The sequence below is a fragment of the Chironomus tepperi genome, unplaced genomic scaffold (assembly GCF_022539635.2).
Source record: "Chironomus tepperi strain 1889 unplaced genomic scaffold, CSIRO-AGI_Ctep_v1 contig_409, whole genome shotgun sequence".
Classification (NCBI taxonomy): domain Eukaryota; kingdom Metazoa; phylum Arthropoda; class Insecta; order Diptera; family Chironomidae; genus Chironomus; species Chironomus tepperi.
Genome location: NW_027226531.1, coordinates 269,338 through 283,291, shown reverse-complemented (window position 1 = coordinate 283,291; position 13,954 = coordinate 269,338). Strand labels below are relative to the sequence as shown.

Below are 13,954 nucleotides of genomic sequence, written 5' to 3'. Positions count from 1 at the left end.
AATCACACTAACTTAGTGTCGAACACCATTACAGCGTCAATATGGTTTTGTGTCGGTAACCATGTTACCATGTCACGAGTCTCACCGGCTTCGTGTTGTACACAACGCTTGAGACACGTCAGTTTGGTGCCGGATGCAATGAAAGAATCACATCGGCTAGTCTAGGACATAATCTCAGAGTCATGGTTGCCAGTTGTTGTATTTTGCATCGATTAACTCACTTGTGCTATACGACAAAGTTCCTGAAAAGAATCACGTTGATCTGAAATTATAAGTTCTTCAGCAATTCCTTTAAATTATTTCCTGGCTACACCCTTGATCTGTACGGATAGCAGTAAGTAAGGACATACGTAAGTACGTAAGTACATGAATACGTAAGGACATAGGTACGTAAGTACGTAAGTACGTAATAAGTAAGGAAGTGAAGTAGTAAGTAGGAAAATAATTTAACAACATATTTTAATCTACATAATTTGAATCAAATAATTATCAAAGCTGCTTATTAAGTTTATTCATTAATTTTTCATATGAGTAAATTTCAAAATTAATAGTAACATTAATGTTGCATCTTAGCTGCTAATGCTGCCTGCCTAACATCCAAAAAAATACCAAAAAAAAAGAACTTTAAAATAATCCAAGAATTTCTCCAGTTTCCGTACACAAATCAATGTCAAAGATGGCTGGTCTAGTTGGCAATCCAGGCATTCTTGATATTTCGCCGACCATCGGTACAATAAATCCAGCACCAGCTGACAAGAAAATGTCATTAACAAAAATTCTAAATCCTGTCGGTGCACCTTTAATGTTTGGATCACCAGTAAGTGATGCTGCTGTCTTAGCCATACAAATTGGCAGTTTTGAGTATCCCTTCTCAGTATACAGTCGCATAGCTTCACGTACTTTAGCTGCAAAGTCAACAGTTCCAGCTCCGTACATTTCCTTAGCAATTTTATTGATTTTTTCCTCAATCGTCAAGTCCAAATCGTAAAGGAACTTAAAGTCACTTGGCTGATTGCAGGCATCAATCAAGGCATCAGCAAGATCCAGTGCACCTTTACCACCTTCAGCCCAATGATTGGACACAACACATGCAAATGCACCAGCTTCCATTGCTGCTTTTTTAATGATTTCATGTTCAGCTGCTGTGTCATCTTTATGGACATTTATGGACACGACAACAGGCAGTCCAAACTTCTTGCCATTGTCAATGTGCTTGACTAAATTACATAAGCCTTGCTCGACAAGCTTGAGATTCTCTTGCGTGTATTCATCCTTTAATGGAAGTCCTGGAACGACTGCTGGTCCACCGCCATGCATCTTTAAGGCACGAACTGTTGCAACAAGAACAACTGCATCTGGCTTAATTCCTGATGCACGGCACTTAATGTCAAAGAATTTTTCCATTCCAATGTCACTTCCAAATCCAGCCTCAGTGACTACAAATCCATCCTTACCGACCAACTTCAATGCAATCTTATCAGCCAAGATTGAGTTGCAGCCATGAGCAATATTAGCAAATGGACCAGCATGAATCAAGACTGGAGTTCCTTCCAATGTCTGCATCATCGTTGGCTCAATTGCATCCTTCATGAGGACCATAAGTGCACCCGTCATACCCAAATCATCAGCTGTTATTGGAACTCCGGTACGTGAAAATGCAACAACCATTTTTGCAAGACGTTGCTTCATGTCCTCAAGACTTGTGGCTAAGGCAAGTATAGCCATAATTTCGGATGCGACGGAAATTGAGAAGGATTCTGTGCGTGTAAAGTTCTTCTCGGTCGGTGACTGTCCGATGGTGATTTTACGGAGATATCTGTCGTTGATGTCCATGACTGAAAAATTAGAGGATGTAAAATTGGAATTTTTAAGTATGCAGCACAACTTACCTCTCTGCCATACAACACGAGTTGGGTCGATATTTAATCTGGCAAACTTGGCAATCTCCTCAACTGTTAAGGTGTTCGGATCGGTCTTTTCGATCCCTAATCTCTGCAATCGTCTTAGCTGAATGGCTGAGAACTTCCTGACACCGTGACTTGTTGGAACCAGACGATCATACAGTGCCTGATCAGCTTGAGTTGCTTCGTGGAAAATTCTGGCATCAAGTTGTGCTGCAAGGAGATTATTGGCAGCTGTGACTGCATGGATGTCACCGGTCAAGTGAAGCTGCAAAAAGAGTCAAATTAGCACTAAAAATCACACAAAATTCAGCAGTTCCAATTCTTACATTAAAGTCCTCCATCGGTATAACCTGTGAATATCCACCACCAGCAGCACCACCCTTAATACCAAATGTCGGTCCCTGTGACGGCTGTCGCATCGTTGCAATCGTATTTCTTGTTTTATGTGCCATCAGTGCCTGCGCCAATCCAATTAATGTTGTACTTTTTCCCTCTCCCAATGGTGTTGGAGTGATTCCAGCAACAACAACATACTTGCCGACGTCGTGTTCCTTCATACGATCCAAAACATTCAGCGATATTTTTGCTTTTTTATGTCCATAAAGTGACACTTCGCCTGCTAATAAGCCAACCTCATGGGTGAGAATTGAAATGTTTTTATGCTCATGTGCACGTGATATGTCAATGTCACTTGGGATTGGTGATTGATATTTTAGTGGCAGGAAGGTCATTGGCCAGTGAGTTTTCATGAGAAGCTCTGCAAATGCCTCGGCAGATTGAACGGTGTTGGCCATGAGCATGGCGACTGTCATTGGTCCTACGCCACCTGGGGAATGAGATTGAGTTGGAATTAGATGAATTTTGAAGTTTGAGAAGGTTTGATGACATATTGGAGCCGGGTAAGGGAATGGGTAAGGGAATGGGTAAGGGAATGGGTAAGGGAATGGGTAAGGGAATGGGTAAGGGAATGGGTAAGGGAATGGGTAAGGGAATGGGAAAAGGGAATGGGTAAGGGAATGGGTAAGGGAATGGGTAAGGGAATGGGTAAGGGAATGGGTAAGGGAATGGGTAAGGGAATGGGTAAGGGAATGGGTAAGGGAATGGGTAAGGGAATGGGTAAGGGAATGGGTAAGGGAATGGGTAAGGGAATGGGTAAGGGAATGGGAAAAGGGAATGGGTAATTTAGGTAATATTTTAAGGAATTTGTTCGAATTTTGTTCAAAGAAGGGAGGTTGACCCTCTTAACCCCTTAAATACGCTCCTCAAAGCTACCATTCCTCATGATAGTGCGCACGCATTATACGAAAATATGAAAATTCAAGAAAATTGCCATAAAATTCTCAAAAATGTCTGTCTTACCTGGAACAGGTGTAATAAACGATGCAACCTTCTTACACTCCTCAAAGTCAACATCACCGACCAACTTCTGTCCGACCTTCTTCGTAGCATCTGAAATTAAATTACAAAATTAAAAAAATTGTTTAGATTTTTCATAAATTTTTGCTTTAATTCCATCCATTGATCTCCAATTTTTAGTGGATATTTCATTTCAATTTTTAGTGGATATTTCATTGATAAAGGCAATAAAATTTAATGGACGTGAGACGAAACATGAAGCAGAAGAAATAATTTAGCAGTTAATAAACATTTTTTTATGTAGTTTCTAAGGAACTCAGGCATGATTATATTCATAATAATTTAAATATATGACGTAGGTGATGAAAAATATTAATGAAGGACTTTGGACGGTGTCGATAGGAATTTTTTGGCGCTTCCGTTGGATGAAAATTCGGAATTTTCATCAATTCTCCAGTCCTTATCAACAGCAACAACAAAACATTGACAAAACATTGAAAATTTCATAAACAAAACATCCGAAAACATCTGATCCAACACACAACAGTTGCTGTGACATAAACAGACATCTGTGACATAAACACACATTTGTAAACATTCTGTTTAGTGTCTGTCATCAACTCAATTAGCCATGCGACCTTGACTTTGTGTTGATAATACTCAATGCCGGTTATTTACAAAAAAATATATTTAAATACAGCAGATTCTCATTTGAGATGCTTAAAATGAGTTATTGAGTGATTCATGATGATGAGTGGAATGACATGAGTGTGGAGAATGACTTATGGATTGCATGTTGAGTATGTAATGTCGAATTACATTGAGATACATCTGGTGACCACTTGTTGAGTTCTAGTCGGAAATTCTGGTGAATTTTAGTCGGGTTAAGTTCTATTTCCGGAGTTGCTATGTCCGGACAATCCCTAACAGCACAAATCGGTTAATCGATCTTAAATCCGACACCAGGTCACTCTAGTACGAGGTCAACGTGTCTCCGGCATCAGACTAACTTCATTCCGACTCCAAACCAACGCCACTCCGGCATCAGATCGGCTTCAGTTCAAAACCAGGCCGATGTCACTCCGACACCAGAAATACGTCACTCCAGCACCAGGCTGACTTCATTCCGGCTCCAAACCGACGTCACTCTGGCACCAGCCAAAGTCACTCTGGGATGGTACCGGATTTAAACCGTATCTTCCATGCCTGAGTCATACCAGACAGATTTTCCATCGACTAACCAACTTGTGCTGACCGGACATGATTTTGTTAAGCATAAATTGACAATCTATCTACAAAATTCCATTTTTCCCTAAAACATATTTCACATCCAACATACAATATTGCATCATAATGCACTCCAACCAGCATAACATTCAATCAGTTTCAGTCAATACTTATCAACATTGTCCCATCTATACAGGAATGAAGGAAGTCAATTAAGATATTGAGGAGGAATTCTAAGGGACAAAATTGTTGTTATACCTGCTTATGTCTTAAAACAGTGGTGGGCAATCTTTTTTTATTTTTGGGGCACACCATATTGGTAAGCCTCTCACATGACATACGGTTCATGACATTTCCAACAAATTTTGACTAAACACTAGTGTGTCACGACTTGTGATTCGGCCAGCAATAGAGTCAAATAGAAAGGATTTTGTTGCAACCTATGCTCGTTTGAGTCGGAACATTGCTCCAGTATGTTAGTAATAAGTGGGCCGCGGCACACAGGTTGCCCAGCACAGCCTTAAAATCAGCCTTCAAATTTCATCATATTTGACTATAAGCATTCTTCTGTATTCATATTTATATTCTTATCAAATGTAATAGACTCAATTTATTATGAACAAGTCATACATAAGCGTCATTGCCTGTCATTTGACCTCGACTACACGAAAATTATATACGAATATTTATATTAAAATTGAGAATTGAGTCGAATCTCATTCTGTATCTCTTGTTTAATTTTTTGAGTGAATTTTATGAATAATCTTGTATTGTTTATGATATAAAGGGAAGTTTTGGAATATTGTGGAGTAAAAACAGGAGTTTTTAGAGGAAGTTAAAGTCAATATGAGTAAATGAGATCTAATAAGACTCGATCAGACAAGGAACATGCTCACAAGACTGAATTTTCTAAATTATATTGACTAAATATGCTAGGGTTCAGCCAAGAACTGCAGACTTGCATCTCCTTCGTTTTATGATGACGAAAATCTGAGGTTTTTGACTGAATCTTATAGTTTGTCGAAGGCTGCAGGTTCTCAATTTTTGTTAATGGTTTCAAGTAGGGTTTTCTATCCCGAAATTGGTTTGTAAGCAATTGATTTGTATGTAATTCCGGGATTACATACATTTTGATCCATTGAAAACCCTAGTTCCAATTGCTCGAAAGCGAGTTATTAGTAAGCTTAGAATATTTTGTATGTAATTTAGTGACATGTTCTCGAATGGTTAAGGGAAAGAAGCAGTGTGAGGTTAGATATCACTATACTCAGCTAAATTCCAACACTATGTTGATCTGAAGCTACTTTTTTCAACTTTTTTATGCTGCATATGTGCTTAGTTGATAGTAAATGAATGAAAATGACTTAAAAATGCCAGAAAAACATCAAAAAATTCCAAATTTTTCAATTTTTTTCCTTACAAAAATGGTTAAATGAGCAATTTTATACAGCAAGCTAATAGATTTCTAAGCCGTACACACCAAAATTCCACAAAAAATCTTGTTTATCATCAACAAAAAACAGAAGCCAACAACACCTATTTTCAATAAATTATGTGCAATATTAACTAATACCTTTTTTCCCATCCAAAATTAATATTTAGCGAATTAAAAAAATAGTTCAATTTTTTTACAAAAAATATGTAAAGAAATATTTCACACAATGTCTGTTCAATAAGAACCTCACACGTGTCCCATAACCGTCAAAATCAATGACCTTGCGAAAAAATATCTCAAAAGAAACTAAAAATTTTATTCCTGGCAGATAATCAATGTTATTGCAATTATTTTTAGGATGTAATTTACAGTTGGTGTTAAGAAATATTTTGCGATGATTGATTTGTGGATTGCATGGGGTTATGGTGTTGATGAGGGAATGCGACAAGTGTCAGGAAGTTGAATTGTTGATGATTTTTGAGGGTAAGGTCGGAATTTTTAAAGATTGAGGCTTTAAATGGAATAAAATTGAAGATTGAGCTTCAAATTTGATAGGAATTGTAATTAAGGCACGCGATTGAGGCAATTTTAGATTCGGAATTGACAATTGACAGACGGTACCCAAAGGTGATGTCAATATCATGCTCAATGATCACAATTGCACGCCATCCAACCTTATAACTAGCTTAAACACCTAAAATCAGCTAAATGAATCAAAAATCCAACTCCAGGTCGACGTGACCCTGACTGGATGCTGCATCCGACACTATACCATAGCTACCCCGACCAGGCACCAAATTCCATATCAATCACCCAACCCATACCCTTCTTATACCTAATAACCCCAAATATTAACTCTTAACTCACCAGGTACAGCATTAATTCCACAATCAATGACAACAGCTCCTTTCTTGACCCAATCGCCCTTAACCATCTCCGGCTGTCCAATAGCAACAACCAAAATGTCAGCACGTGCCGTAATGTCCTTCAAGTTTTGAGTCTTTGAATGACAAACTGTCACAGTTCCATTATTCCACTTGAGAAGCTCAGCTGCTGGAGTTCCGACAATTCTTGATCGTCCGAGGACGACAACTTCCTTTCCAGCAATTTGTGTGCCTGTCTTCTTGATCAACTCGACAACGCCATTTGGTGTGCATGGTAGGAAGCCTGACAAGTCACCGACTGCGATTTTTCCTTCGTTGATTGTATTGAGACCGTCGACATCTTTGTCAGGTGAGACTGAGTCGGTGATGAGATGAGAGTCGATTTTGTTGACGGAATCGAGTGGCATTTGGACGATAATTCCGTGATATTTGGAGTCCATGTTGAGATGCTCGATCTGTTGGAAGGAATTTTTGAGGTTAGAATTTTATTACAATTTTTTAAGCCTTTTTCCGTACCTTAGCAAGCAATTCCGTCTCGGTAATTGTCTTTGGAAATTGGATGTGTTCAGCTGATATTCCAATTTCTGTTGCTGCCTTCATCTTCATACGAATGTAGACATTTGAGTCTTCACGACCGCCAACTTGAACAATAGCGAGACCTGGACGGAAGTTTGGCAGTTTCTTGTGAAGATCAGCAACGCGACGCTTAAGGGACTCGCGGATTTCTCTGTGAAAAAATGATTGGGAATTGTTAGTTTTGAGGTGAGATTTTGGGGATGAGAGGAAGGGTTGGGGATAGGGTAGTGGGCAAGCTGTAGGATTAAAAGTTGTAAACTGCTTTTAACCAAAATCTGTCAAAAAATCACATTTATAACGATTTTGGGACAGTATCTAATCAAATGGACGTATCCGCGTAACCTAGTGGTCAACAACATTTAATCATACAGGCTGTTCACCACTGGGTTACGCAGATATGTCCATTTGATCAGATACTGTCCCATAAATCGTTGAAATTGAAATTTTTTGACAGATTTTGATTGAAAAGAAGTTGGTCAAATCACAATTTATATGATAGCATCTCCTAAACAGCACAGATCGGCTAATTGATCCAAAATCCATCACCAGACCGATGTGACTCTGGTATGATACCGGAATCAAACCGAATAAAGCACCAAATCACAGTAATTCCGGTCTAAAGACTGATTTTTAATCGATTACCGGTTCTGTGTTGTTCAGGTTTGATCCTAGCTATGTCCTGAGCAGCATAACTCTCAAGTCCTTAATTAACGATGCTTTAGACCTCATCAAACCCAAATACCAAACCTTTCACAAGCCTCAGCATTTATTATATTCGAAAACTTCCTAATATTCATCAATTTCACTTGCAGTCGCATCTTAATATTAAATAACACTAAATTTATAATCAATTTTGACTCTCAAACTAATCCAAATCATAATACATGTGATGCGATGATCACTGAACAATATGAGAGACTCAGTGACGGAAAGTGGGTTAGTCACTCTTATCAAAATTGAGAGGATTCAAAATAAAAATAATTCCAACAATTAATAACAATCCATTATCTATGCCTTCGCTATGACTGTGTATTTTTTTATGAACAAAATAAAACGTGAATAATTATCAGCAATGATTGTTGATGAGTCGGAGACCACAAGTGACGATCTTCGTTGTTTTTTTGAATAATCATTTTTCTTATCTGTAGTTTAATTTGCTGTGATTCTGACTTGATTCACAATTGAATCATAATTTTAGAAAATAATTAGTCCTAGAAGTTCAGGTATATCTGAGCTTGACGTCAACTATGTAATTGGGTTGGAAGAGTTAATTCGACTTTAGGGTCCAAACATACAGGCAAAATGAGCACCTTGAGAGTAAGCTAATTAGAACCGTAGGATGATTGAGCATATGTTAGTATGTTAGGAAAGCCTTTCACAATATTAAAGACATTTTCTATTGACATTTATGTACGTAAGGGATGAAAAAGTCAATTCTTCACGTTACATAACAAGTGAATGACCCCCAATTAATAAGACAATTTTTTAGAACCTTTCTGAATTGACCTTAAGACAATCTTAACAAGAAACCCCTAAAACACTTTAAATTAGACAGTAGAATTGCAATTCATGATTGATCAGTGCATCGGTAACTTGACACTTTTCCATTTTATGTTCAGACATGCCTCACTTAACTTCTGAATACAGCAATTCATTCCCATAGAAATCTACAATTACAGTCCTACAAGTCATCTCTGATTTCAAATCATTAGAAGACAAATGTAGGCAGACTCATCTTAATATCTACAGTTCAAAATGAAGACTTACTTAATGTAATAATTCAGTGGTGGGCAACCTTTGTATCATGCATACACTAGTTTTCCGCAAAGATTGTAAGAAATTGCCAAGAACTGTATGTCGAGTGTAATCTCGGGCAAGGCTTACCAACAAGATACACTGCGAAAAATAAAAGGTTGGCCACCACTGTCTTGCATATTCCAACTCTCACAACAATAATCCAATTCATTTCACTTCCCTTCAAAGTCAAGATCATTGTTAAAGTCAAATTTATAATCGTGTGTGTTTAATTAAAGCAATTAAGACTTCCAAAAATACACTTTTTATTATCTTATCGTTGGGTATGTACTTGCATGTTTGGGGTTCTTGTTCATTTCTTTCTGATAATGACTTGCGATTGTGATACGGCTTTATTGTTTATATAAATGAAATATTGTTGTTATGATCGAAAGGAATTAAGAGCTGTGCAAAAATGATCAAAATAAGTAGGGATCGGGCAAGAATTGTAGGCCTTTTAGATGCGCAGTTTTTGAGTGAGTCTTATAGTTTGTCCAAGCTTCCAGCCCAATAAAGGCTGCAAACCTGTAGTTTTGGACAAATTCAAAAATAAATGGATCATTTGTGGAAAAATGTAATATTTTGGGAAGTTAGACAAATTTAATGACTTTAGGCATATGTAAGGGATTTCTCAGGTTGTCCGTGACTCCAAAGACCTCCTACTCCGGATACGCCCCTAATAAACATATTGCGAAACAGTAAAGTAGTCAATCTGAGCTTGACTAAGGTGTGCTTAGGCTCCGTTTATGGTCTGACTATGGCTTGATTCGGGACTGGTTAAGGATTAATTATTATCTGCTTAGAATTTGATTTGTGTTGGAATTTGGTTTGAGTTTTAAAAGGTTCTGTTAGGGTCTGGTTTAGATTTAATTAAAATTTAGATATGATCTGGTTGGCTAAAGTCTGATTTGTTATTTTTTTAACAGACTAAGGCCCGAATAAGATTAAGCTCTGACAAGTAAAGCTAATCAAATAAATCCAAAAAAAAAAAAATTATAACAAGATCCTATATCTGACTTGAGTCAAATTAAATCGTAATTGAGTGTCAAATGTCCTAAATGAGTTTTGTATTAAATTATCACAATATTTTGCAGAATTGACAAAAACAAAAATACCAAAAAGTCAAGTTTTGCACAAAAACAAATTAGAAAATGTCAAGTTTATTCAATTAGAATATTTGACCAAATTACTCATATCAATATGAGAATATTCTCAAAATTCTTAATTTAATCTCACTAATATCAATTTATCTTAACAATAATTTAGTCTAAAATTCAATTCTTCATTCAACATACTTGGAAACCTCATTTCCTGACAAAACTTTTCCTTCTTCTTCTGGCATTTTTAAATCACTTTTTTTCACAATTTATAAAGAATTAAAAATTTCAGACAAAAAAAAAATTGAACCCTCAAGTCAACGTCCTTAATCACAAAATATCCACTCCTATCCGCACCGGTTGCTCAAACGAGACTAAACTACCAGCACAAAAAAACACAAAATTTCAAGTTTAATACAGAAGTAAAAAAAGAATGTTTAAAAAGGGGAGAAACTGACAGACTGGAATTAAGTGCGAATTTAATAAAAAAAAATTGAGAAACTTAAAAAAAAAATCTCAGAGATTTGAGAATTTTTGAAACATTTATGAGAATAATTGCGTCATAAACAACATTTTATTTAACGATTTGTTGATAACAAGATAGTTTTTAAGGCACAACTTTATTTTGGTAGTTGTGAATTGCGTAAATTTACTGGTTTTTAGACAAACACGTGAGGAACATTGAATGACAATTTCTAGAGAGAATGTTGCGTGTGACATGTCACATGCCACATGTCACATGTGTCACACTCATCACAATTCCTTTACTATAAAGCATCAATGTTGCATGTTAACATTGACAGTGACTTGAGAAAATATTTATTTACAAATTTTTCCCGCAATGCTGTCATTGACAATTTATTTGATTCGTTTGACTTTCTGTGTCTTTTGGCTACTAACAAGATGTGATGCTTAGTCAACCAGCTGTGACAAATTCCACAAAGCATAATATTAATGTTTATTTATATTGAATGTAATTTGGAATTAATTGAGCATTTCGTTGGCAAAATCTGGCCGGGAAATGAAGCTGAAATAGATGTATTGGAAAGGGATGGACAGTTGTGTATCTAAAGGTAAGACAGTCAATTGAGACTCTCTAGGATCGAATGAGACTCTCTAGGATCGAATGAGACTCTCTAGGATCGAATGAGACTCTCTAGGATCGAATGAGACTCTCTAGGATCGAATGAGACTCTCTAGGATCGAATGAGACTCTCCAGGATCGACTGAGACTCTCTAGGATCGACTGAGACTCTCTAGGATCGACTGAGACTCTCTAGGATCGACTGAGACTCTCTAGGATCGACTGAGACTCTCTAGGACCGACTGAGACTCTCTAGGATCGACTGAGACTCTCTAGGATCGACTGAGACTCTCTAGGATCGTCTGAGACTCTCTAGAATCGACTGAAAAAAGTTCATCACCCCCTTCAAAAGTAACAATAAAAATTTTTTCACTTATATAAATTGTTTTTTTGTTGGTGTTAATTAACTACAATTCTCAAAAGCAATTCCGTTGAATAGTGTTTCCGAGCGTGCCCTTGCTTATAGCATTAAGGAATGGCAACTACTAAGCCGAAACGCAAAAAATCCAAATCGCCAGGACCACCTCCGTCGATCTCAACCTTAAAAAAATCAAAGCAAAATACGGATCTTCATGATCCAGTTCAGCCTGTGAAGTTAAGTAATTTAATTAACTCGTCTGCTTGTTCTTCATCAGCTGCAGATAGTCAAAATCCTCAAGATGGCAAGCTTGTAAAGCCAATATTCGTTAATACTAACATCCAGGTTGTTAAGAATGTCATTGAAGCTTCGCAACTTGCTCTGCGTCCTATCTGCAAGATAAGAAGTCCAAACTCTGTGCAGGTGTCCTGCTTCAATATCAATGATAAAAAACGTCTTATCGTTAAGCTCCAGTCGCAATGTATTGGTTATCACACTTTTACAGATCCAGCTGAAAAACCACGATGTTTTGTTCTGAAGGGTTTCTATCATACCTCATGTTTAGAATTACTCGATCTACTTGTGAATTCTGGAATTGATGCTTTCAAAGTATCCGATCTGATCCGCAAAGAAGAATACGTCATTTATTTGGTGCAATTCAAATCAGCAACCAACATTAACATCCTGAATCACAACAGTAGCTTAATTGATGGAATTTCCGTTAAATGGGAAAACTTGAAGAAAGCTGGTAACAAAGTCACACAATGCTACAACTGTCAAAAATTCGGTCATTCATCCATTAACTGTGGCTTACCTTCCCGTTGTGTCAAGTGCATTAACATTCATCCAAAGGATGAATGCCCGAGAACAACAAGAGATGGTGACGCTCAATGTGTAAATTGTGGTGGCAATCACAGTGCCAATCACCGTGGCTGTGAAGTCTACAAGAAGCATCTGGAGAAAATTTCGTCTCGTATAAGGAAGCCGGTGTCTCAACCTCAGCAACTTCCAGTCATCATAAATTCAAATGATAATTTTCCATCGTTATCTCCGTTAATATCAGCTCCTGGTCAGAATAGCTCTTCTCAAGTAAGTTTTGCTCATAAAGTTAAGGAATCGAAAGTCTCAAAAGGCAACAATTCAGTTGACTCAATACATAAACTTTCGGCTGCTCAGAATAAATTACGTTCTCTGCCATGCATTGATGAAACTATCAATCTTTTCGTGAATTTAGTCAATGAACTCAGTGTTCATGCTGATCATGAATCTCGTTTATCTATTCTCATGAAATATTCTTTCCCAAGCATGATATCTCAAAATGGTGATTAATGCTTTATGTTGGAATCCACATTCATTAAGAAATAAGTTCACAGAACTTACTAATTTAGTTGATCGTTTATCCATCAACTTAATATTCATCAGTGAATCGTGGCTGTCTGAATTTGATAAATTTAATATTCCGAATTTCACTTGTTATAGAACTGATAGAACTCGTGGCGGTTCTGCAATTTTTATAAAATCATCAATTCCCCATTTCGGTCTGGAAAAAGTCCAACTAAGTTACGCTGAAGCCACAACAATCTCCATCTACTTTGACAACCAAATTGTTAAGGTCCCTAGCATTTACTGCTCCCCTTCCGCCTCTCGCTCTCAATCAAGGTCTTTTTTTGAACAAGTCCTCTCCAAACCAGGCCCTCATGTCGTTGCAGGGGATTACAACTGCAAGCATGTCGCCTGGAACAATACTAAAAATGATCGAAAAGGTCTTGATTTACTCAATTTACTCGAGCATTTTAGATTTTCTATTCACTGTTCAGATGATCCAACACACATCCCATATAAAGGTGATCCAGCTTTTCTGGATTTTGTCGTTTCGAAGGATTTCAGTGCGATAAGTAGAATTGACGTTCTCAATGATTTGTCCTCTGACCACTTGCCTTTACTTTTCTCAGTCAATATTCCAATTGAGGATTACTTATCTCATTTAAATTATCGAAAATCCAACTGGAAAAATTCCGTCAATTAGTAGAAGCTAAATCCCATGTTTTACTGTCCTATGATTTAAGTTCATCCGATGCAATCGAAAACTTTGTTAACTTACTGTCTGTAATTATTAAAGACTCTCTAACGAGCTCAACTCCTAAATTGATTACTAATTGTTGTCGTTACCGTTTCTCCGAGGAAGTAAGTAACCTAGTTAAATATAGGAATCACTTTAGAAACATTTACAAACGCACGT

The 13,954-nt window shown here is 37.1% G+C and overlaps 1 protein-coding gene across 2 annotated transcripts in view; it reads right to left on the bottom strand.

Moving 5' to 3' along the window:
* Positions 1-457: 457 nt before the first annotated feature.
* Positions 458-13,954, bottom strand: part of pug (pug C-1-tetrahydrofolate synthase, cytoplasmic) — a 65,273-nt gene continuing 51,776 nt past the window's right edge. Inside the window, exons 2-8 of one of the 2 annotated variants that reach the window (XM_070648710.1) lie at positions 10,472-10,534; positions 7,323-7,533; positions 6,790-7,261; positions 3,264-3,353; positions 2,231-2,730; positions 1,890-2,169; positions 458-1,835 (exon numbers count right to left, since the gene is read on the bottom strand). In XM_070648710.1, coding sequence (XP_070504811.1) covers positions 625-1,835; positions 1,890-2,169; positions 2,231-2,730; positions 3,264-3,353; positions 6,790-7,261; positions 7,323-7,533; positions 10,472-10,518 — 2,811 coding nt within the window. In that variant the 5' untranslated portion in view covers positions 10,519-10,534 and the 3' untranslated portion in view covers positions 458-624. Of the gene's footprint in view, positions 1,836-1,889; positions 2,170-2,230; positions 2,731-3,263; positions 3,354-6,789; positions 7,262-7,322; positions 7,534-10,471; positions 10,651-13,954 lie in introns of those variants that run through there. The other variant, XM_070648709.1, reaches the window with a different exon arrangement.